General features: G+C 35.0%; 1 protein-coding gene across 4 annotated transcripts; it reads right to left on the bottom strand.

The window, feature by feature from the left end:
- Positions 1–446: 446 nt before the first annotated feature.
- Positions 447–27371, bottom strand: LOC106711504 (heterogeneous nuclear ribonucleoprotein 27C). 4 transcript variants are annotated; one of them, XM_045682905.1, is made up of 12 exons: positions 27238–27371; positions 24401–24604; positions 18629–18819; positions 17061–17143; positions 16564–16787; positions 16207–16406; positions 14611–14700; positions 13316–13488; positions 9132–9204; positions 2768–2853; positions 2293–2374; positions 447–1467 (listed from the first exon to the last, which is right to left on the bottom strand). In XM_045682905.1, the coding sequence occupies exons 1-12, from the start codon at positions 27273–27275 to the stop codon at positions 1343–1345; spliced, it is 1569 nt and encodes a 522-aa protein (XP_045538861.1). In that variant the 5' UTR covers positions 27276–27371; the 3' UTR covers positions 447–1342. The 4 variants fall into 4 exon arrangements, with proteins under 4 accessions (XP_045538861.1, XP_045538862.1, XP_045538863.1 ...); XM_045682906.1 differs by lacking the exon at positions 14611–14700 and having other exon boundaries at positions 27238–27369; XM_045682907.1 differs by lacking the exons at positions 2293–2374; positions 2768–2853 and having other exon boundaries at positions 27238–27369.
- Between the last annotated feature and the right edge of the window lie 108 nt (positions 27372–27479).

Genomic DNA, 27479 nt, shown 5'->3' with positions numbered 1-27479 from the left:
TTTAACCAAGGGTTACGCTAGCATGCGGCATATCTCATATCCATCGTTATCCACAATCAGCAATTCAAAAAATATACGTAACTTGAACATGCTCCTAGCACTCTCCTAATTTGTCATAAATGCAAATCCTTAAAAATATTTGATGGACAAAAGTTGGAGGAGTCATTTGACCAGTTAATCACCTAAGTATCTTATTTCAAAATATTTCAATATCATTATAAATTTACAAATACATTGGACATTTTATTGTTTAGAACAGTTATGAGGTTTTTGCGGGTTTAAGTTAAAACGAAAATAAATTAAAAATGCAATATTATAAATCTTTCCCTTTACAACACAAAATTATTTGAAAACTGTCTACATTACCAACCATTGTAGGTAAGAAGTAAATTTATGAAGATATATGGTACATTACACTTTGACGTATTTTTGAAGATATGGGTACAATACAATATTTTTAAAATGGCCGGTAACAAACGTATTGCTTTCGTTAAAGCTTTGAGTCAATAAATACTCCGGGTTTAACAACAACAGGGCTATAACCGAATAAAGGCAAAATAACTACATATATTATTCACTCTAGTGTGGTAAAGGGAAAAATTAGAACGCATTGCGAGATCTATTGCTTAACTGTAATAATACAAAATATAAAAACTATTAAATAGTAGTTGGGATGGCGTCATTGCTAGTTTCATTATTCTGGATTGCAGAAGAAAAATATTGTACTAATACATGGAATAAACGTGTATAATTTTCTTTTTCAAATAGTATCGCAAGAAGTCTTACACTCTATGTCATGTGGTTTAACCAAACTAGTCAAGGAACTATAATCTGTAAAATGAGGTTAGATATAAAAATAAATGTACAATTCTGAGTCTTGAATAGTTTGATACAACTATTGATTTCAGTTTCCAAAGCCATTGAAACCGTCAATCATCCAAACAGAAAGAAAATCATCTAAAAGAAAAATCTAATATACTAACTTATATCTGGGCACGGTCTTATAAGATTTGAGATAATCCTTTTCTAAACATCTTTTGAATTCCTCGTATCATCTCTTGCAAAAACCACCAAAAAATACACCAATAGTAAACGTCACTTACAAAACTCGCGCCCAGTAAAAATCATTTACAAACTCAATGATTAAGCAAATATAAAAAAAAACTATAATACAAATATTGATATGACCGTTCTTTACAAGTTGCGCCTGTCAAGTCATTTTGGTTAACGTAAAGTACAGATGGAAAATCGTTATCGTACCATGACAGGATTAGAGAACCGAAAACGTTGTAATCAAAAATACCATAGAGGTATGGGGAATGATGAGCTACGTCACCAGTGGTTAGCGCCGATAGGGGTGATAGGAAGGCGTGGATGCTGTGCCTCCTGACGACGAGCCGTGGTAGCTGCGCTTCGATGACCGCTGGTATCCATCTCCGGAGCCGCCGGTATATTCATAGTCGTCACCTATACCCCACAAGTCAATATTTAACACGAAAATATACAAATTATAAAAAGCAATGTATTAAAAGCTTGTTTCCATAAAGGTACAAAAAACTTACCGCACCACACGCCACTTCTTTTAACATACCTTAAAACCTTACCTTTTTTTACATATCCGAGATACAATCTTTTTAGAACCGCCAGCGCCATGGTAAAACTTTTTTAGCGTATGTAACTAGATCTAATTTTATGTGTCTAAGTTTTCATTTCAATCTAACTATAATGATATTTTTTACTTTTACTTGTATCTAGATGCATATTAGTCGTGTGAACTCTCGATAAGTTTAAATTTCTAGTTTATGTATATGTTTGCCACCTAAAGTATGAAAAGGGGTCTACAAAATAAGTGTATTTTTATAGGATTCTAGATCTCTAGAAGTGAGTTTTTGAAACTTTGACAAATCAGAGATAATATGTTTTAAACGGAGACTTTGATATCGGTAACCCATGGTGTCCTGTCCTGTAAATCCTGTCTATTCTATTATTTCTTAAAATAGCGGTTAACGTAACCACCCATGAACATGTCCCAAAATATGTTCAACTGCGTGTCAACTCACAGAAATGTATATGACGAGTCTAGTCATCGACATGTCCCATTCAAGATAAATGTCCGTATAGATAACCAACTAATTATAGGTGTGGAGAAGCTACTTATAGATGTAACACTATGATGAGCTCAAAATGAATGAGTAAATGTGAACAAAATCTAGATGTAACGTCAAACGTAATATCTAACTATTGCTACTGTACTTCTGTGGGTAGTTTAAAAATCTAGTGTTGTATAAGAACCTGAGGCCGATGCCGACATGTCGGACACGTTACAGAACGACGGCTGCGGCGACACCATGCCGCAGTACATTAACGGTACCTGCTGCAAAATCATTTTAAAATATTTTACTTTTATCTAGTAACTACAGTGTATCATTGATACCTAAATGCGAGGTTAAATCTCTGCTCAAGATTTATTATTTTTATATTTGCATTCCGTTTCCCAATAGTTGTAGTATTTAGTTGGATCCCAGATAGCGCTTTATTTAGAATAAAGATGGCGTTGATCATGTTGCCAGATAAAAGTGAAAAATTCTTGAATTGAGACCTTGTCTTTGTGTTGTTTTTGTCTATTAGAATATAGTAAAAACATTATGTTATGGTTATATCGGTCTCATTAATTTTTATCCTTGGTGCAATCTAAAATTTTTTCAGTTGTAAAAGTTGTTCCTCTGGTCATATTATTGTGTAAATAGTATACTGTTATATATTAAACCTGTGGGGGTGCAGAGATGGCTTCATTCATCTGCGGTATCTGTGCGTACTTGGGGCTGCCGGTGTTGCTTCCTACACCATCACCCTCTATTGCAAGGAATGAGGTTATAAGCTGACCATCAATGAACTTCTAGGTTCATGGATTATTACATAATTACGGTCCTTCGAGTCAGGACTTCGTAAATCTGCCTTAATTTGTACCTATTGATATGGGTTTCGAAACTCGTGCATAACTGATGAATCAGGTAGTTTTGATCACTGGTCACTTAACATTAATATGCCTATAAACATGTGAAGTCCAGCAGTGAATCACTAAGCCTACGCTGAGTCAAATTTTCTTTCTACTATACCAACTAAGTTCGATTTTCGAAATGTCGGGAATAAGTTTAAAAAAAAAATTAAAAGAATGGGAAAAGAAAATTAGATTCTTAAAAGGACAGGTGATGATTTCGAAAAAGTGCTAATCGAATATTGCATCCTCTGTTCATTGTATGGAGTTTATAAAGCTAAAAAAACCAAGCTATACGCAGCAACATATAAATAAATTTTTGTACAATTTTGTTCAATCTACATTACGAAATAGTATATTTTACTGAAAATTTAAATGTTGCTACGTACGTGCTCAGTTTTATGAGGCAGGAGAAATATAGTTAGTAGATATATGGCAACACTTTACCAAGGGGTGTATAATCATGCAAGTTGAAAGTGAAAAGTGTTGTAATGTATTGTGCAGAGTGAACATAATAATTGGAAACGGCTTGGTTTCTGTTGAATTGTTTAGTAAGACTATTATTTGGGATTCCTAAGATAATAAATGTGTACTTTATGTATGCGAACTTATAAAAACAAAAATTATGATATCCAGAATTGGGAATAAGTTTATCCTAAGGGGGGGGAGGATGGGGGATAGGCGAACATTAAAAAGCCAGTTTTATTTTGAAACTTTTGATTTCTTTTAATTACCTACGTTTTATCATGTCCTTATAGTAGATATATATTTCATCATAAGATATCTCAAATATTTGCAGTGGTAATATTAATATTTTAATTAATCAACCAGTAGTATTACTTAAACCTTTAAAATAGAAGAAGCTTAATAATAGGAAACTACTACAAAACTGTTTTATTTTTTTTTTCATTACAATTACACACTACATACTTATGTTATCTTTTATAAACTAACACTAATATATACCCAAAATACCTAATATGAATAATGCATAATTTCTACTTCGAAAAACCTTAGTGTTCTGTGATAGCACTTTTTAAATTATTACATCGAATACTCTTTGCGTACAAGCTTCTCGTCTTAATATTTTATTAGTGCTTCAGTTAAAATTAATAATTAAAACCGTAATTAACTAATTATCATTAGGTAATCGTAAAAAAAAAGAATCAACAAGGACGTCCGAGTAAGTCTATCATAATTTTCCTTTTTATATAACGAACATAAAGTAAAAGGGGCGTGGCCGCGCCGGCTGGGGGCGTGTCTCAGCCGACAGCCGGCGCGGCGACACGCCCGCGCTACGCACTCATTAGGGCTAAGTATAGTAGTTACACATTACAAGATTACAACAAATCTAGATAATAGTCTTACAATTGTATTATACTTAGTTTGTGGCTCGGTCGCGGTCACCGCTTCCAATTAATTACATTTTAGGAAATTAATACAAGTCTGTTATAAATATATAGCCCACTAGCGGGCGTAAAGTAAAACTTATATACTGTCGTAAATAACCATTATTTTAAATATTGTACATCAGTCGATAGTTCACCTAATCAATTTTGTAATCTAATCGATCGAGAATTATGTACTTTAATCCACTATAATGAAAAAAAAAATATAGTTTAAAAATAATCAACATCAAAATTTTAATTAAAACAGAAATAAATAACAACTTGCCCTAGGTTTAATGTTATCATTAAAAGTACAGCCGTGCAATTTCAATTTACGATAGTCTGTTCAATAATTACATTAATATTATAAATAGCTCTAGTATAAATATGAGGATTTATATTAATAATACCTGCATTGTTTTAAAATAACTTTAGATTCACTAGAGTACAATATGGTCGGGTCGAGTGGCGGCTGCTGCGTCGGCCATGATAGTGTAAATGCGGACGCGTCACGAGTGCGATGCGACACAACTTAAACAACTCCTGCTAACCTAACGTTAACACTAGGGGACTCGTATAATATAATTAGTCAATTACGATTATAAGTAAGTATATTTAATGTATAACGCGCACGCCGGACTCCGCGCGTGTGCCATATCAAATACCAAAAATACACTTTTACACAAAAAAACATGTCGCTACTAAATAAACATACACATATAAAAACCGCGTACACTATATATAATGCGATACAAACAAGAGTCGAAAGGTTAACTACACAACAGTACTACTGTTAAGCCATGATTAAAATATTATTCCATAAACATTATATTATATAATATAAAGAAATACATTATGTGTATATCTTATGTCGAACGTTACGGGTGTAACGTCAAATGCAGAGGATGCAAGGCGCGGGGCGGGGCGGGGGGCGGGGCCGGGGCGCATTCGCCGCACATTTGACAGACTAGCCTCTAACGAGTCTTACCGTATTTGTATTTTGCTAACTATTTTAATTAATAAATTCATCCAATATTTTATGCTTTTCTCCTATATAATAATAAAAAACCCATATAAATAGTCTCAATCGATTTTTTTTTTCACAATAATTTGCACTAAGTTTAATGTTTGAGTAAATCTAAAATTTCTAATACATATACTTTATTTTAAATAAATTATATTCTTTATGTTTACTTAGAAGATTGCCACGATGGTTCATTACAAACTAAGTTCTTAATATTGTTCCGAAGAGTTCGCGAGTGAGGGGCTCCGGCCCGTGTCTAACCACCTTAGTGCTAATTCATTATCACTGAAAATAACATAATATAAATCATCTCTATATTCACTTAACTTTTTGTAAGGCATCGTTTCCTAATATTAAACGGTCACGAGCGGCGTCGTGCCGCGGTCGGTGGTTGTACATTAACCTACGGCGAGGAAATTATAACCCAAACAATGGAAACGATATAGTGCGAAGAGGGCGAAGTCGCGCGGTCGCGCGGGCGCGGGGCGTGGCCGCTTCGTGCGTCGTGCGCGACTCACGCGCGGCCGGCGAGGAATGAATCGAGACGAAGTAAAACTAACATAGGAACAAATAGATTAAGTTAAATAAAAATAAAGCGGAACAAAGCGGGCGTAACTACACACGTAACCTAGAGGTCGGTTTTACACCGACGTTAATCTTTAATATTATTTCAATAAATCGTTTTATAAGGTACGAGTTTTAATTTGCTACATAACGTTCTCGTCTCAGTCGTTTTAGTAATAATTATACAGAGCTATTAGAAATGTACCAATATCCGCGTTATCTATGAACATCACATCGTAAAGGCATTTTAATTATTTCCTCACTATGTTTTAGCTTTAATTTGGGCAGCCGCACCCGCCGCGACGGTGCGCGTCGCTTATAATTTGCCTATTCACCTCACGTAGTTAAATTATACTTTACTTATGGTGCGATATTATATAACCCTATTCTATACGATCAAATTATGCACTTGCAATGTAATCATCAACAATTCTATTTTAAAAAACGTTTATAACAAACCTTATCGAGCGCCCGCGGGCGCGCCTAGATATTTTCACGTAAACTCTAAGATAATTACAACAAATAATGCGCAGGCGTCGCCGGGGCGCGCCCATTTCTCTCTCCCGCTAATAATTACTTAGCTTATCACTAAAATTTTAATCAGTCGATCGGTCAAATGATTGAGCGATATAGTACAGTAAAGGACTAACATTAAATTTAATCTAACAATGTTATTTTAAATTATAATTCACTTTGATGCGGGAGAGGCGAGCGCGCGCCGGCGGCGGCCCGGAGCCACGAGGTGCTCTACGCAGACAGCTCGGAAGCTCTATACAGTTTTAAAAATATTTGGCAATCCGCATAAATAAAAAACTTTAAAACTATGTGACGAGAGAATCGATTAAAATTATGCTTTACACACAAGTAAGTATATGTACAGGCGTACGCGCGGGGGGTGCGGCGTCTCCGCGATATATCCTAAGTCATTGAGCGTAGTCACTTAACACTTACAACGTTTGCTCATATTATCATTTGCCGGGTTAGTTTATAATTACTTTTTTAAAAATCAATTATCGACTTAAAACACTGCAATACAAAACTAAAAAATCCATAGACGAAAAATTAAAATTACAAATATTTATTTATACAGAATTGCTCCCTTTTTAGAAATTAAAAAATTACGGTAAAAATATTATATAAAAATCACGTTCAGTCATACTATGTTTTGTTTAAATATTAACACATAATTATTCTCATTACATCGCTACGATTTTCCTAAGTCTAGTGGGTGGTAAATAACCAAAATTCTAATATTAAACATACATACCGATATATATACCAAATATTTATACAAGTCATTAGCTTAAGTTAACTTGTTTAGGTAATTTTTCCCTAAATTGGCTTTTTAAACAGTTTCTGTCAAATGTGCGCGGAAGTAGCGTGAGACGAGAGCGCATCGAGCGCAGTACGTCGCGGCGGCCGCCCGCCGGCCCCCGACCCCACCTCACTTTATATATTATTATTAAAAGAAATCATCAAACTTCCAAAGAACAAACAAATTCAAGATTAGATAAGAGTAAAAATAAAAAGGGTTAAGAGCCCACATCCAAAAACTAGTAATAAGAAAAAAATACGATCATTAGGATCAAAAGAGAGGGGGCCGCGATAACTTGGGGGATAAGATAATATCAGACAACGCAAAGTCGCTCAGCCCACGAGAGAAACATAATGTGAACACATCGATTGACTCCTATCGCCGAGGCGTAATCATTAACCGGTTAGTTGACGCGAATTTCGTCTTATAATTTATTTTTAAATACATTTTATAATATTAATTTATTAAAAACAACACCTTAACGCGTGTGGGTTTGTGTTAATGTAGTCATAGGGCGCTTATTTATCTTCAATACATACTATGTAATAAACTTATTCAAAATGCAATTTTAACTCTAAGAATCATACATTTTTCTATATTGCATTGTATAAAAACCTCTTATATTTTGTAATATACTTAAATAAATATGATAATATTGATGTTGTTTTTTATTTATGTTGATAATATACTTGTGTATGATTATTTTGTATGTTTGTTGGGGGATCGATCTCATCAACTAACATCGGTTTTGTCAAGATTCAATATGCAGGTCAGTTAGCGTGGTCTGCAAGGACCACAATTCATCGAACACTCGCCGTTCGTTTCATACTATGCCGCGGATTTTACAACTTAAAGTCAAAACGCGAGTTGAAACCGATTGTTATAGATATTGCTGTCTACAGAATTTACTTGTCGTAGCTCTAAGTATTAAGAAAACAAACTAAATACAAATGAAAGCTACACCATTGCAACGAGTACTAATAACTTTTGCAATAATCAACATTTTCCCAATATTTCCAAGTATTGTATGTGCAATATTTGTCGTTGCATATTAAGCTATATCAATATTAATCATATCACATATGGAATTGTGTATCGCGTGATATCAGTCTAGTATCACATTATACTAGTCACATTTCGTAGTATAGTAGTCGCGTATCACGTAATAGCAGAATACATATCACGAAATATGTCTCGTATCACGTAATAATAGTCACATACCGCGCAATAGCAGACATACTTTGGATACGATGTTAAATGTACTGGGGTCCATTTCGTTATTGGGAACGTCATAGTTATATTATTTAATCTGGATATTTTGGTTATATGAGAAAGTTGCAAGTTTACCAGATGGTACTGGGGACGTTATGAAAGTATTAACAACCAGTTTCAACGCTAACTGCGACCGACATTTGGGGGCACGTTGTCAGTCGCGGACATTGGGTGAGCGGCATAGCTAACGATTCCTCCACGTAACTACCGACAAGTAACGAGACACAAATAGTGTGGAGTTCTGAGCGCGCAGGGGAGCGGACATCGGGCCAGGGAACGGGAGCACCGGTCGGGGCAACATTAAGGGGTTGCTGATGGTGGGGTGCACGGCCGCGGGTCTGTACGGTTGTTGGGGTACGGTCGCGGGTTTGTATACTTGCAGTTGTTGGTTAGTAGTGGTGGTGGTGGTGTTTATGTCGGTGTCGTCAGTGTCGACTTGTGTGTCGGTGCGGGTGTCGGTGCGGGTGTCGGCGGCGAGTGTCGGTGCGAGTGGCGATTACGCGGCGTTCCACTCCTTGTTAAAGTCCTGCGCGGCGAAGTGTTTGGGCGCGTGGTGCGGCACGGCGTGCACACCTGGCGGCTGCGCGCCGCCCGCCGCGCCGTGGTACTCGCCGCCGTACGTCCGCGAACCGCCGTATGATGACCCCTGACGTTACCCCACCCGGCTCATTAGTACGCCCCACAATATTACAATATTTCGAAGATAAGAGCATCTGCTGTTGTTCGGAGGTGAGACAGCAATCATCTTATTTTATTACAGAAATTAATTGCATCTACTTTGTTAATGACATCTACCAATTTTTACGAACAACAGCAATGTTTTCATATATCGAAATTATAGTTGCGTTCGTTTGGGAACACGAGACGACGAACCGGCCGAAGCCTCGAGAGGCCACGCGATCGTCGGAGGCTACGTTATAGGCGATAAATAAAAACTGACTACGTATAAGCTTAACAGGGTAAAGTAAAACATTAGCGGATTATTAACTACATTTATGGGTGGATATGTAGTACACAATGAAGGAGGACTTAATTCTGAATGCACAAGCTCTGCAGCGTTCTGCGGCCGCTGAGATAACGTAGCCTCGGGCCATCGGTCGCGGCTGCGCGGTCATGCCGCGTGTTAGCCGCGTGTTAGCCGCGCAGGCGCCGCGGTGTGGGCGAGGCTCGCTAGCTGTTACAAACATATGGCGCGCGGCCGAGGCTTCGGCCACTGACGTCATGAGGGATCGAAATGAGGCCACAAGCTTTGTATGTCAATATGCATTTAATATGTCATAATAATATGTAATCGTAATTGAAGGCCGCATTCGACGATGCCCCATGATGTTTTAACACAGTTTTGCTCCTAAGTATATTATGATCTCTCGTTACATTCGACAGAGTTATGAATTTCGTCTGAACACTTAAAGTACAGCTCTCTTAACATTATTTATTTTTTTATAATTAAAATTAATTATTAATGAACCTGTAACAATACGAGAAAAATCCAAATTTTACTAATTTGTACTTTAAATGCCAATTTACATGTGTTGAGATGATACAAGGTGATTGAATCATCTCGCACGGCTACAAAAATAAAATGCAATATGAATATTGTGAACTAAATGTAAGCTTAACAACTAGAGCGGTGCGATGCCTTTTAGGTAGAGCCGCGCGACCGTCGCGATAACCGAACCGTCCATAGTGAGAAATCCCCAGAGTTTCGCGACATGCCCTCATCTGAACCCTTATCTCTAATTGTCTTTCTGGAGGAGCCACTCTTGTGGACCCTGATCGACCAACTGGAAAAGAAGAATTACAAGACATCAAGTCCCACTCGCCACAATGCACCTGTCTCAGGCAGTTATGTAAGTAGCGCAGCGCGTGAACAATGGACCGGGCGAAAGCAATGTAATTAACCCCAAGGGCAGGATGATGACTGGGGGTAGAGGAGGTAGGGCGGAGGCGGGGGAGGGGGAGGCGGAGATGAGAGACCTTCAGCGAAAGTTGACAAGTTTGTTAATCTTCTTGATTTTTCACTATGGATAGCGGTGCGGTGAGCTATCGCCTCGAGAGAGCCGGCTCGCGGTCACATTAGCGGGGGATTTAGCGAATACCGTTCGCATTACGAACCGCAGCATAGCTGGTAAAATCAAAAAGACATCGCACGTTTTTTATCTCGCCACTGAAAGCATGCAGAGGACGATGTCTTCGATATCGAAAGCGTTTCATTATATCTCAAACGGCACACATTAGCACTAGTCAAAGGGGTAGAGGGGGAGGGGGGGGGGTAATGGTCGTAATCTATTGAGCTCAATGTTATGTCATATCATGCTGCAACACGACCTCAATGTTTGTTTGCATTTCGCTGAATTTCACTCTCTCACCGGTGGTTAAGTCGCACAAACATTCGTGAATCGCAAACAAACTCAGTAAGTACAACCAAATTGAATGTTGCAACTATCATATCATTTTGATTCATAACTGATGTGCCGCATATGTTTGTAAATTAAAAGGTAAATGGGAATAGACTTGTCTTCCATGCGATCTCACATACCGACTACCACGCAAAACTATTGAATGGAGGGATGCGGGATAAAATCAAAGATAAAGCGGAGGATCATATGGGAAGGTAGGAGAGCAAGCCCCGGGGTCACAAGCAAAAACATAATACAAACTATGTCAACTTGGCTGTACTTTGGTAAATAAAGCGCTTGAATCGCTTTCAGTACAAATTACATAAATAGCTATATTTTGGATAAAGTAGCTACAAAGTAAAATAAGAAAAAAGCTAGAAATATCAAACTAATTATTTTAATTTAAACTTTATCCAAGATATAGTCGATTCACCAAAAGTTTGAAGTTAAAAACAGATCGGATAAATCTTTGTTTTACGTGGATTAGAGAAAAAATGCAAAGAGCAATAATATACCGCCCATTTCATGCGTAAAATTATTTGTAAACTAAATTTATTTACAATTTCTTGCATTTTAAGTGAGGCTTCAATTCTGACAAGATTTGTGAGGACAATTACTAAGTGAATGGATGAAACATAGAGTTTTAGAAAACTGTGCTGTTATTAATTATGCATATTAGTGAAGTAACACAAATACAAATAAAAGTTATCATTTGATATAAGACATTAAGTGTTAAAAACATTTGTGAGTATGAGCATTATACTAGAGTAATATCCAAAAAAAAAAAAACAAAAAAAAAATCACTATCGTACATTAACTTTGGCACTATACAAATATGACTTGAAGCAAGTTTTTAACTTGAGAATTTGAAAAAATCAAGTAAAACATCTGGGAAATAATTTAGCAAGGGATTTTAAAAGCCTTTTAACTTTTAACAAATTCTAAAACTATTAGGAATGGAATTTTTTATACTTTAAAAAGATCTTGCCGTTAATTACTAATATTTTTGTTTAGACGAAATCATCAAATTTAATGACAAAAAAAGCAGATGGACATACAAACATTTATTTAAACCGTTTTATTGAGATTTAGGAAAGGGGTTTGTGAAAAATATAGAAAACCGTTTCGATATCAAAGACAATGAATATGATAATCTCTTGTAAATGTAAAAATTTTGTTCATTACAGATATAAGAAAATTTATTAAAATATAACAAATTATTACAAATACAAAGAGACAGTATTAATAAAATAGGATTTTCCTAAGAAAAAGCATGTAACATATTAGCTCTATATTATTTGTGATCATTAATGAAAGCAAAATGCAATTTTAGTAAATTCAAAATTCTGTGAATAATGAGATGTATAACAAAAAAAACCAACACCGTGTTAAAATATGATGTGCAAATATTTTCATGGCCCATGCTGAATTCGCCAAAATCTTAAACATTAAAACTGTGACACTTCTCTACCTAAAACACTGTATGAAACATATTCTCTAGTACTCGAAGAAAAAAACTACAGTTAGACACTGTTTAGTTAAACGTTTTAACCCTTTGACCGCCGCTAATTGATATAGAAGTCAAAGTGGGTTATAAAGAGTTTTACCACGAAATATGTATTATTAATTTGAAAAATGGACTTCGTAAGCTTAAGTATAATCATGATGTCTGGTAATGTCTATGCTAAACCCATATTTTTTCATACAGTATTGGTAGTAGAAGGCCACAGTAATACACAATCATCAATAAATGTTTGGTGATGGACACTAAACCTTTAATGACGTATAAAATTTCATTACAAGTCTCATAATATAATTCTCACAAACTCAAAAATATGAACAAAAAATACTATAAACTTAATTTTTTTTTAAATGAGAAAAATATTATAAAATTTGTAATTTTCTAAGCAAATATACAACTAAATAAAAGCAACATCTTTTCAAACACAGTACAGATTAACTGAATTAAAAATTATATTGCTTAAATTTAGTTTGAAAAATAAAATTACATTATACCTGGACATATTATTTTAAAAAGTAATTACTTCAAACATAAATGAAAATTAAATTAAATCCATTTTAAACCAACATCCAGCTATGATACAAATAAATCCATGTAATACTAGAAAACTAACAACCGCGTGCGGTGGCGGCCATTTTGCGTATAAATGTCAATTAAAAAAGTTAAATTCAAGTTCCATTATTATCTTTCAAAAACATTAATTAATCTTAAATCGAACAAAACATGAAACAATTAACAGAATATAATAAACCGCCATCTTAATGACATATAACAAAATGGCCGACACGCCGCCATCTTGTTTACATGACATATTGCGTGTATACGCGTGTACATACCTGGTCCTGTTGGTACGCGGGCGGGTATTGCTGGTACGTGGAGTAGTCAGACGAGGACTTGTTGAGTGCGGCGGAGGAGAGCGCGCCTGTGAGCGCGGGCGCGGCGCCTCCGCCTCCGCCTCCAGCGCCGCGTCCGTACATCTCCCCGCTCTCAGACAGCGGTACGTACGACCCTGCGGCGTGCACATACATACCTACAGACTATGTACTACGCTCACTGTCTCAATACAAATATTATCTATATATGTCATCATGAGCTCACTATAGGTCCTCACTGAGGGACTCAGAGCCTAACCTAAGTTAGAGGTGACTAGGCCATAGTCAACCATGCCGGCCAAGTGGGGGTTGGTTGACTTCACACATATTTTTGAATTTCTTCACAGACCATGATATTTTTCTTCACCGTAAGAATATCGGGTAAATGTACATATGTAAATCGAAAAACACATTGGTACATGGCGGGAATCGAACCCGGGAATTTCATACCAGTCAAGTACTTAACTCGTAACACACTAACGCTTTATATGTACGTAATGAAAAATAATGTTATTATTTGGCATATTAAGTTAATCGGACGACGTTCAGCTTGCTCAATTATAACCTCAAAACAAGTACGCCTCTGTCAAGATCTGCTCTTTGTCAAGAAAATTTTGGTAAATAATCCGTAACTCTTGTAAATGTTAGTTGATTTTAAAACAGTTTAGTAAAATTATATAGGATCTTATAAATTATCATTAAATAATATTTATAAAAAAACTTGTACAAACTCTATCAACTCAACAATCCACAAGAAGAGTGAGCATTATTAAATTTGTATTGCTTTACCACAAACATCTGAACGTACCAACGACAAAAGTGGTCGAGGGCACTGCCTGGATGTGGATAAACTCAGGAAACTATAAACCGATTCATGAAGTTCTATACTTTATCAAGATTTTAATATTATTGTCACATTTATAAGTGAAGTTAATGCATGAAAAGATAATTTTATAAAAAAAAATATGCAAAATTTTGAAATACCTAATTTATTTATTTCCAATCACGTTTAACCACATTTTAGCTAGCTAAATGACACCGAAAAAAATAAGATTTATTTTCGTATGTAAAAAAAAACCGCAAACTACTACAGATAAAATTTTTATATTAACAAGTAACAACTACAATTCGTATACCGCGACTTTTTTAACATACAAAGACATGAATCTAACTGACCGAGTATCAAGATCGTTTAATCTCATTTTTTTATTTTAATCTTGAGAGTGAGATATGATGATGTTAGGTGACAGTGGACTCACCGGAGCCGGTTGAGTTGGAGTTCTGCGGCATGTTCCAGGTGGTCCACGAGCCGCCGGCCGAAGCGCCCGCCGGCGCTGAACTGTAGTTCGCTGCACACACAAACGTTACGTCAGCGATATACAGGACAATGCCGGTATTTTATTAGCCAAAAAAGTGGCAAAGATATTTACTTGTAACGGTATCGAGAGAGGTACGCGTGGAGGCCAAACATTTGGCCTGAGATTCGTGCTGTTTGCATACTTATTTGTACTTTATTTGGTACACGGATTTGGCCGGGAAAAGCAAACAAACTAGTGTTTTTCAACCTACGGGTCGTGAACATCCGAAGGGTTACATTGAAAATGGTTACAACTCGAAATGTGGCTTTTTCACCGTAACGCCGAGTATCCGGTTATATGAGTCGCGTAATAATTTAACACTGTAAAATTGTCTTATTTCAAAAGGTTGAAAAACACTTACTAAACGAGCCGATAAAATGTTAAAGTCGAAACAACGGATAAAATTCTCGAGAAACGCAAAAGCGATTGCAGGCGACTGTGTAAAATATTATTTAATAATTTGATGATTTATTTAATTACAAAATGAATTGAACAATCAATTGAACAATCAATTGAAAATTGATATTGCAAGGCTGCGAGAAGCGTAAGCACGGTTAATACGTTAAATGCGTTGAATTCCAAAACGTTGCGTATTTTTTATTAATCTTTATATATCTTCCAAGTTACTACTACGGTGGGATCAACTTAATTTGTGTGTTTCCTCCATTCTCTTCTAACCTCATCATCTTTTCCCGATACTTATCTATGTTTTTTGCTCGTATTTTTAGTCCACAATTTTTATATCATATTTAACTCATGATAGTCGTCCTATATATTGTAAATATTTTTGTAAATTTTTACGTAGTTACTAAATATAACGTATTTTAAATCATCGAATACAAATTTACGTTCTCTATGAAATGAGAATACTCAGTATTTAGTAAAAAGAAAAAAGCTCAAATTTAAAACTCCTTTTACAAATTTTAATTACAATTTTGTCACTTTATCATCTTCCTTGTGAGTTTGATTTCAAATTAACATTGATGTGTTGTCATTTCAGCATTGACACAACCTAACCTGAAATTTCTGGGTAGGCTAAAAAAAAAGGAAAATGTCTTCTTCGAAGAATTTGCTGTCCTTTCACATAGATGTTTTTAATTTTCAACACTAGAAGCATCTTAACAGTTTGCAACTAATATGTTAACAATATTATATATTTTTGTTGTTGAAGGCAGCAAATAAGCTTACAAGAGTTACGGATGCGTTACCAGCATTTCATAAAAATAGGAATGGTAAAGGAAATGTCCAATCTATTCCTTCACTAGCTATTACATATCATCGAAACAATAAAATGTATGTATTTTATATTCTTATTTAAATAGGTAAGAGAAAATAACTGAAAAATAAAATCGGATGCGCAGCACAAGCTTCAGCTACAAGGAGTATAAAAAATAAAAACAGCAACTGTATATTGTGTACAACAAAATATGTTGTAGATTGTTTGCTAAACTTTATGAGGAAATATTAGAAGAGATAGACATTGTAGGTGGTACATACCGTAGCTGCCGTATCCCTGTGCGGGAGGCTGCGCGTGCTGCGTGTAGTTGTTGGTGGCGGGCCAGGCGGGCGCGTGCGGCGGCGCCTGCGGGGCGGGCGGAGCACCCCAGCCCTGGTAGTTGCCGGGTCCTGCGCCGCCGCCCGCAGCGCCGTACCCCGCGTACGACGTCTGCCCCGGGGACGTACCCCACCCTTGGTACCTGACACATACAACTCACCTTTAATACTCTGCTCATCATATTATCTAGAAACTGTACTAGTTATACTATTATCTTGAAGTAAAGCGGTTTATTAGCGAAAACAAAACTAGGTCCTTCGAGTCGGATATGAATGAAATGACGTTATTAAGAAGCTCACCCTTGCATGATGTTGGGTCCTGCCATAGGCATGTTGATTGGCGGACCACCCATCTGTCCGTTATGGCCCTGTATCATGTTGATGGGCGCGGCCTGGGGCGGGCCCCATTGTCCGGCGGCGGGGGCGTCTCCGGGCGCTCCGCCCATTGCACCTCCGCCCATACCACCGGACCCGGAACCGAGCTTACCGGACCCGTCGCGGGGCTCCGCGCGCTTGATCTCCACCTGAAATCGAGTTCAGAATTAATGATCGCCTCTTATTGACAATGCCATAAAAGAACAAGCTTTATATGCGTTTAATAAATATTTAAATGTAGCAAACTTAGTAGGCTCCATAACTCTTAGAAAGTTAAAGAGTGTATGCAGATCTGCTTTGCTGTACCACAAACATCTGAACGTACCGACAACAGAACAAGTTGAAGGCACTGCCTGGATGTGGATAAAAATTGTGTTGATAAAGAAGGCAGTAAAGGGATATATACATAATGTTGTAATCACCTGTTTGCCGTTGAGGTTAATGAAGTGCTCCTGAGTCACTCTCTCCACTGACACCTCGTCCTCGAACGACAGGAAGCCGAAACCTAAAACACACAAAAAGCTTTAACTTAGCCCAATTGGTGTTGATTTCTTATTTCAAAAAAAAAAATATATATTCTTCTCTAGTTGCAGATATCATTGGGTAGCAAACTAATCAAGTAAACCATTTTTTACCCCAGAAATCAGTCAAGTGTTCAAACATAGTAACCATTTTAAATTTAATATAATTAATAACTCTTTTTTATATGACAGATCTTAACTAGTAATGAGTCAATTAAACTTCTTTATACATTATTTAAAATAAAATAATAATAACATAAAATTAATTAAACATTGAGAGCCAAAAGCCACCACTGAAGTTATCAACTTAGAAAAATACAAGGATGCATGCTGTAGTACGAAGAATACAAGGCAAGGAGAGTCAAGTTAAATCTACAAGATTACCATTGATTTTGCGTAACTGAAACACTTGTACAAACCTCAAATATTGCCATACCTCTAATTCTCTTTAGAAAAAAGAGGATAACGAATGTGTACAGATGTCTCAGCTTTAGAAACAAACTAATAGACACACTATGCGACATAAGCCACATTGATTCAACATCGATTGTTTAAGAATAACTTTATCCTACTAATATTATAAATGCGAATGTTTGGATGGATGGATGTTTGAAGATATCTACATAACGGCTCAACGGATCTTGATGAAATTTGGCACAGTTGTAGACTTACTTATAAAGGTTTTTTTTAAAGCCGCACGGAGACAGATAGATAACTTTGTCAAATAAATATGAATTTATATGCAGGAAGACATGTATTTATTAAGCACAGATTTTTATAAATATGATATACAAATGTATCAATTTGTTATATACTTATAATAAATGTATATATATCTACAACAGTCCATTCATTTTATATAGTTTTTAGTAAACTATTACATACCTAGCCTTCGTTCAACTAGGTGAAAAAGAGACAATTTGTTTAACAAATCTTTACATTACAAATTACTGTTTCAAAGTTTCATTAATTTACTAGGCTAAAATTTAGAAAATTATCTCAAACCCTAAATGAACTTTATCTGTTTACATTTTAAAACTAAATACTTTTTAAAAATCATAGAATAAGCCGAAAAGATCAATTTATCATAAGAAAGCCAAATTTGTATAACAAAGAATAATTAAAAATGTTTTGCTAAGCTATATTTAAGGCATACTAAGCCAGTATCTTCTAAGAATTAATTTTACCTGTTATATACAGTTTTGAGGGTAATATAACAAATCAATGATATCTTTATAAAATGTTAATGACAATAATTTTATGCCTCAATAGCCAAATTAATAATTACTCTGTTTTAGCCCAAACACAGGGTAAAAATAAATGAATTTTCGCAAAACATAAAAAAAGACTTGTTACATTTCTTAAAATATTAATATTTGGCAATTGAAACATCGATTTGTGAATGATTGAATAAATTTTGTCTGGGTAAACTATGTTTTGGGAGGTTAGGTAAAATTTGTGGGTATTACCTCTCGACTTCTTCTTCTCCTGGTCGTACATGATGACGACCTCCATAACCTTGCCGTAGCGGCCAAAGAACATGCGCAGGTCGGTCTCGGTGATGTTGGAGGGCAGACCACCGAGGAACACCTTGGGGTAGCCGCCGCCGCGTTTCGGCTTCTGCAGCGTGCGGGGGTTGCACGGCTTCGGGTCGATGGTTCTATGAACAAAAAGGATTTGATATTTTTTTTACATTCATCTCTACGTCCAATATGAAAAAGTAATCTAGGAACCATTATAATAACTTGTTAACTACGAGCTTTCGCCCGCGACTTCCTCCGTGTATAATAAAAAAAACAAACTAGCTCATAAAGGGCATTATAGTAGCTTATGCTTTATGTGAGCTAGTTTTTTTTTATATTTTAATTCATACAGGCAGGTTACTTCAGGCTAAACTGGAATTACGTGGTGACAAACATTCATACATCTAAATTATGCCGTGAGATATATCTCCTACTATTCGTACCTTGTAAGGATGGTAGTAGGATATTTATCAAACAATTTTATCTGTTCAAATATATTCACCAATATTTGCCATAGTATAAGAGCTAAAAACAGCACAATTCCAAATTATTACCAGCCATCTTATTGTTTTAATTACCCAATAAACTAGGAGCGCGTGTTACAAGTGTTAGAACACGTGCATGGGGTAATGAATACACATAGGGGAACGTTAAAACAAAATGGAGGGCTACGAGGGTGTGTACGGGAAGCCAATTGGCTATTACATGATTAAATTACAAATGCGAATCTTTAACTTAGTTGAACAATGCTACTAAACATTGTCACAATGATTCATTGTTGCAGAATAACGCTTTCCTTGAGGTTAAAGATTGAAGTCTTCATGAAAAATGAACTTAAAATGTGAACCTTATATGTACACATTCATGATTTCTTATATAAACAATAATATATATCTCAACTGTTTTTCGGATTAACCTGTTCATTCAATTTTTTTATCGACAACTGTGGCATATTTTGCGTAGGCCTAAGTTGCGGCTTCGCAGGTTGATTGTCCGAACAAAATGAACGTGGGTGTTTGATAATCTTTATATTTTGCTTTAATTATTCTAACAGTGTATTTTAAATAAACTTAAGATCTATTAATGTGAAATGTGAAATCTAATGTTGAAAAAAAAAACTTTAAAAGCGTAATAATAATAAAATCGGTTTTACGTACACATAAGGGGACATTCATGCATTAATGTATCAGAAATGCCACAAAGTCATTGAAGCGTTAGCAAGGGAGGTGTCATAGATGTGACGTTTGCCAGTTGGTCGGCCCCAACCATTGAACTCCGATCAGAACAGAACGAATTCTTATCGAAACCGGGACTTTGCGACCACAGTTATACTTAAAAAAAATTATTCACACGTTCCTTCTCAAGGTCACCTTAATCTATAACAAAATACATTTTTGCATTTTACTTGTTCATTGTATTTTGTGATATTTTATATTATGACGTAGCAATATGGAAAAATTATTGATGTATTCACAAACAACCGAGGTCCGCCTCCTAATGTAGAGGACACAAAATAAACCGGACGGCGCGTACTAACGACTTTTTTATAACTTTATACGAGAAGGACATTCACCCGATGGTATAGTTACTGCAAAACGCGGTCTACTATAAATGGATTATTAGTATTACAGTTTTGTAATTAGCTTCTGAGCAAGACAATGCAGAGTTAGGGATAAAATACTATCCTTATTGAGCTTTCCAGAGCTTGTAAGGATAGCTCAAAACTAGCTACAAGCTAAAACTATGTCGGTTCCATTATCCGTTAGGTAAATATTTTTCTTTATTTACTCTTTAAATCTCTAAAAAAACATAAATAATATACGTAAAAGGAATAATTAAAATACTACATAGGTATTTTTTACCCTTTAACATATGAAATATACGTTTTTCTGAATAAATAATGCGTATGTGTATTATTTTTCTCTTTTACTTCGCTCATTTCCATTATTCTAGATTAAAAAAATGTTAACAAATCTCTACAATATCGCACTATCCTAATTTGCAAACACTCGTCTACATAGTAGACTAGATAAATTAAAAAAAAAGTTATGTATAAAATTATATAAATATATATTTAGTGAGTAAAAAAAAGGATGGGTTGTTTCACGGGGACGATACGCCTGCGCTGCGTATGCCTTGAAATTTTCTATTGATTGCGTTTTATATTATTCCAGGAAGACGGGGATCCGTATATTGTTCTAGGTAAGTGAACGCCACAAGGACAGTACTATAATCCATTACTGATTAGAGTTATGGATTAGCAATCCATAGACAGTTACATTAATATTTCATACTCCTCGACATACCTACAATAATACTCTACTACATGAACTTTCAGAAACGACCTCGTAAAATATGTTATTTCTAATGTATAATTTTATATTTCATCAATTGATATACAGGCAAAACCGTTTATGGCGACATCGTTTAGAACAACGTACCGGTTAAATTGACCAAAATCAAAGGTCCTGGCTGAATGTTATTACATATCTTTCCTATTAATACCTGTCACCGGTTGTTACAACTATCGGTTTTTACGACTCAATATGAGTAGTCCCTTCGATGTCGTTATAACAGATTTTGACTGTATTATAATTTTGCATCTATCCAATGCATTATGTTAAGTCATATAAATTTGAAACATTATATTATATGAAATAAACTCTGAAGTTATGAGAGAGAAATTTATATAATACACTGGTTTACTACAAGTGAGATGCAAGTGCGTGTACCCAATGCAGCTTCCAGCTCTTCCACAGTCCTATTGTTACCACCGACAATTGTCCATTGTCAGACGGGACGTGTTTGCATTTATCATTCGTAGCTTACAAATTGAAAATTGCTTGTTATCGAGGCTATACAACTTTATTATTTTATTTTGATATATAAAAGTGTATTTAAGGATATAAACTTGTGTTTTCATCATTTGTTCTATTCGATCAAGGTCTATTTGGATTTTACGTCCTAATGTTATTAAGGTAATTACAAGAATTCCTTTTCCCAGTCTATTCATAAGAACTAAATGTCGATTTACAGCAAACGAGGCGCGTGACCTTAATGCAAACTTCGAATAACGGCCCTTAATCAATTCTTAGTAGGCGCATTATAGGCGTTCAGGAATTCGTAAAACATCACACCGCCAATACAAAATTATATTTAATCTATTTTAATAAAGACTTCTTAAAAATCTGCTATTAGAAGTTTATTCATAACTATCTTTTGCCCATCAGTCAATTAAAAACAAATTAATAAATGGGTTTATCCAGACTACGTTCTACATCTGTGCCAAATTTCATCAAGATCCGTTGAGCCGTTCCCGACATACCTTTAAACAAATATTCGTCAAAAAAATATATTTTTTTTAACTTGCACGCATTTAATTCCACGTCCGAACACAGAGTATCGATTTCTTATCTAGTCGTTTAGAATATATCAGTCGTGCCCCGAGGTACAGTTTCTCGACCCTCATTCATATTTACGTTCCATATGTAATGTGCGAATTCATTAAAACTGGAGATAAAAATTGTTTTCAACTGAACGTTGCAATCACATGTATTTTCTTAATTTTTACAACATTACCGTATTGTTCCATTTTCTGTACAACATCTGTTTTTCAAGAAGGGTGGAATGGAGTTTGTTATATTACTCTTTTTTGTATGTTAGTGTCTTCATGTCTTGAAACGTGTGAAATGATTCGACTATTGCGACAATATGTTACCAATCAGAATGTGAGTCATACAAAACTAAAGAAAATCATTATTACGTATTAACCAGCGTGTCTAGATTATTTACACTTTGTTATATAGTTATATGTATTTTTAAAATACAGTCAAACCTTGATAAGTTAGAGTCCAAGGGATCGCAACATCGGTTTCGTCCTCACCGGAGTTTTTCGGTTATGAAGATCGTCCGAACATCAACTCTCACTTATAGAGGATACTCTTTTATTCAGATAGTGCAAGGTCCATAATTTTTTGGTACTTCTGTAATCGACTTGATTCCGTAAAAAGGCTAACTGCAGATTCACTAGTGCATTTATTCTAAGAGTCTACAAATTTAATTAGTAACCTGAGATTTTAAGGCTTTTTGTAAGCTCACTTATATTTAAAATGTTCATTCAAATGTTTGCATTTTAATATAGAAATCAAAGTCGGCCGCGGTTTATTTAAGTACAATTGGGTCACATTTTATAAAGGTGACAGGATGTTTTTTTCTCATATTAACAGTATCTGTTAGTTTATTTACTTTAAGTCATAGAAACACTATTTCTTCTGTCTAATCCATTACATCATACATATGCAGGCTATCACGATGTTTTCCTTCACGAAATAAGAAAATCAAAAGCATATTGATATGTAGCGGGGATCGAATCTGGTCGTGTAGGTCTTAATCGCTTTACAACTTCGCCATCGATGCTCTCAGTGCACCAGAGTAACAACAGTGAGTTGTAAATCTCCGATGTATATACCTAATGCGTGAATCATGTTCTTATAACCCGGTACAAAAGTGCGTGCATCTACACCTAATAGTAATAGTTCCCGAAGGCGCGTGATTAAAATGTACTTTCGTGGCACGTGTCTGTGGCGGGAGGAGATAACAATGTAGAATCGCGACCAGTTGCACGGTGAAGGGATCGCCCGCATAACCTTGGAATGTTATTACAATAAACGCATGGTTTTTCGCTAGATAACCTCACTCGCTATCACTTCTTCGACAGAATTAGACCTTCATTTAACATTCTTTCGTATAATATTTTTTTTAGATTTCAATAAATTTTTAATTAAAGTCTTTTAGAATAATAATTCTACTGAATTCATTTACTTTTAATCTCTCTAATGTGTTAGTTTTTTCTCAAAAATTATTAAAGTCATTATCTTCCTGGCCTTATCCCACTTACGTGGTGTCGGCGCACGTTTTATAAGCCTTAAAATTTTGGCTTAATTTTTTACGGCCGGCCGCCTGCCTGTCGCCAACCATACTTAGAAGAATTTCTTAAACTTAAACATATTATAAACTAAATAATTCAATATCACTTCTAAAATACACCAAAAATATAAATGAGTAATAAAACATTATAAATAGAGAAAAAAATCATAAAGTATTGTTACTTTCTACAACTATGATTTTTTCTATTTTCGTAAGATGTAATTTTTTTTCTTAAATTACCCAAAACAAAAATTGGTAAGATACCCACACACCTATCAGATGAATCAGTACTTCCTAGTACTCGCCTCTTGCGTATATCGCCCACACAAATATTTTCAGTTCACCGTAAATCTAACTACTAGTCCACAATGTAAAAAGCGTTCTTATACTTTTGCACAAGAAAGTAAGGAAAAGTCAGTCACTAATAACCGTAGGTAATGGATTACGAAAGTTACTTGTATAACTTATACTAATTCGAATCAAAACATTAATTTTATACTTTAAGATAAAATTTCCGGTATTATAATTTTTCCTTCATAGCACAGAATACGCCCGGAATATATGAATGAAAATTAAATACAATGAAGCTATAAAAATTAAGCTTTGTTTTGGTATCTAAAAGATTCTTGTACAATAATTATTGATGAAGTTATTAAAGAAATACGGTTTTGTTGCTTCTCCTGAAAAAATTGATTTTTCCTATTACGGGGTTATTCGGTGGGGGCGTCAATATGTTATAAGGAATACATAGAAATAATAACATTTCCTCACTGAGACAACGGTTCAACTAACCTGCCATCAAGCTGATGTGGTCCATTCTGGAGCACTACGTTAACAAGGCTGGGTTCAGCGAATGTAACAAATCCAAAACCCCTCGAGCGGCCAGACTCGCTATTCTTCATCACAACGCAATCGATCACGTCGCCGTAGCGCGAGAAGTAGCGCTGCAAGTTCTCCTGTGAAGTCTCCCATGACAGACCACCAACAAACAGTTTTCTGTCAAACAAACACATTTTCATTGAAATCAAGAACTGCTATAATTGAGTAAAATAGTGGATTAGTGGATGAGTTGAGGTGAAAATAAAATTTCAGTAACTATTGTTTAAAAACCTAATATAAAAAATACAGAATAGGTTTTGCACGCGAATCGAATATCGAATTAAAAAAGGATTGAATTAGTAGCCTATGTGTTCTTCCAGACTATGCCAAAATTTTAGCAAGAACCTTTGGGCCATTAGGTAAGTACATAGTAAAAGACATCCATCCAAACATTCACTTTTATAATATTAGTAAGATTAATTTAATTCAATCTCTCTCATTTTCATTACTCTCAGACTCATTTACATACTTTTTATTATTTTTTAATTGTTACAATGCCTAAAATATTTAAATTTAAACATACAGAAATTACTTCTCACATGAGTCATATTTCAAATTCACTTTCACTTACTATTAAAGAGAAAATCATGTTAATTAAAATCTTATCAAATGCTATTTATACTCATCATCAACCTGCCCTTATACCTATGGAGGGTCGGCACAGTATGTACTCCTCCATACATCTCTATCAGCCGTCATATCTGAATTTACCCCCTTCTTATGCATATCCTCTTTCACACAATCCATCCATACTTTCTTTGGCTTTCACTATCTATACTCTCATGATAAATAATTAATGGATAACATTATATTAGACTAAAAAAATATAAAAATATAGCATTTCAGCCATCTCAGTTGCAAAAATAATATGAAATTCAGAACTTGAAAGTAAAACAGCCAAGCCAAATGTTTTTGACTTTTTAATTATGTGTATATAAAGCAAACAATATTCAATGTTTAATTTACAATTTTAATATAAACAAACAAATAAGGCAAGTTCAATGATAAAAGGTAAAACTGCTTCAGAATCATTCAACAGTGTTTTCAATTTAAAGCATATCTTACTAATATAAAAAATGCAAATGTTTGGATGGATGTTTGTTAGAAGGCATCTCCAGCTCTCGACAGATCTCAATGAAATTTGACATAAATGTAGATCATAGTCTGGAAGAACACATAGGTTACTTATTATGTTTTTTTATTCTGGGCGGAAAAGTCAACAGCTAGTTTCTTTAATATCATGTAATTTCTTCAATTTCTTAAGTCTACAAGACTACTGTAAAAACCTGACAAAAACCCTACTTTATTGGCAAATATAAAATGGTTTAAATAAAAAATGTGTAAATAAATACATGTTTTAAAAGAAGCAAAAAAATTACAGCATTATACAGAACAAAAAGTTACTAAATTAACTTTCAACATTTTTCAATTTTTTTCTTTTACTTGTAGGTATTTGGATATTTTGTGTTTATTTCTATTTCGTCAATGCATAAATTTATAGCTAAAAGATTTTTGATCAACAAGTGTTGTATTTTTAACACAAGTGTGCTTCTTCTCCTTATTAAGTTCACTAAATATCATTTAAAAAAAATATGATTACTTTTGTCATATTGACCCAAATATTTGACACATAACTGTTATCTATACATTTGTTTTATTATTTAGATAAATTTTACTTTGGCAGCAAGCTTTAAATGCTATATTGCTTTATAATTTTTGATAGTTTTTATTATATAAATTGTTTCAAATATACTTTCAAGCCACCTATACTGTATAACATAACCAACAACTGGTGAAAGTGCCATTCTCTTTAATCTCTCTATGTGATTGTTCACATTGTATGTATGGAAAATTTCACAAGCTTATCATCTCTCATTTTATACTTGTAAGGAATCATGAAAATAAAACATTAAAAGATAATCAAAATCGTAACTGATAAAACAAATTAACAATTATAATATAAATTGTTGTGTTCTAACATATTACATTATCAAGTTGTCTAAATACTGCACACTGTCGTAGTGAACGTGCCTTTTTAAATAAACACATGCTTGATTTGCAAAAAATGCGTGCAAATGTTGAAGACATTTTATACGGTCGACGCTGGTAACTATATGCTAATGAATCAGCATGTTTTAGCCGTGTCTCGTAAATGAGATTGAGCTACGCGGCACTCCGCCGCTCCAATAACCTCATTATTATCGCATGTATCGAAAATAAGAAGCTATCGAAATACTCTATATAAACGTGACACTGACAAAGCCATACCGCGAATTATACGATAAGAGAAAGCAATGATTTGTCACAGAAAGGTTATTCTTACTGCGAAGTTTCCGCATCGAAGGAATTTCGACGATGTACAGTTATATAAACATTCGTATTTAAATAATTACGTTAAAGAATAACATATTGCCAAAAAAAGGCAAAAACAACGAGAAAGTGAAGCTGCCATGATCGTTAGCACGCAAGTCGCACTCTAAGGCTTGGGGTCGGTGGCCGCTCGCCGGTAAAAGGCTAATTGAACAGATAGGAACTGAACTTTAAGCCAAGACTAGCCATCATATTTTATCTTACACATCATAAAGATTTAAGTAAAATGCAATGCTGCCATATACGTAACCTTACTTAGCAAGATGTGCTGGCTGTTCAAGAAATGCGACACAGCAAGCGACATGCAGTTTGACCTATTATAGTTTGACATACCCGGAAAACCTTTTACACATTTAAAAAATACATTTTATTATGCTCACCCCTTCTCGTCATCGTCCATGTCTGGATTCATACGCATAACTTATTACTAATTAAAAATAATGCTTGGCACCGGTAAGACACCCAAACCACACAACCACAGACCCACACGAATGATTATGGCGGACCAACCATATCCGCTTTCTCAAAAGTCATGAAAACAGGATGTGGTCAACTCAAGTTCGAAATTTTATAATTGTTTAAAACTATTTTTAATGAAAAAAGTCTTGCCAAAAAATAAAAT

Source organism: Papilio machaon, chromosome 20, assembly GCF_912999745.1.
Source record: "Papilio machaon chromosome 20, ilPapMach1.1, whole genome shotgun sequence".
NCBI lineage: Eukaryota > Metazoa > Arthropoda > Insecta > Lepidoptera > Papilionidae > Papilio > Papilio machaon.
This window is presented reverse-complemented; position numbering and strand designations above follow the sequence as displayed.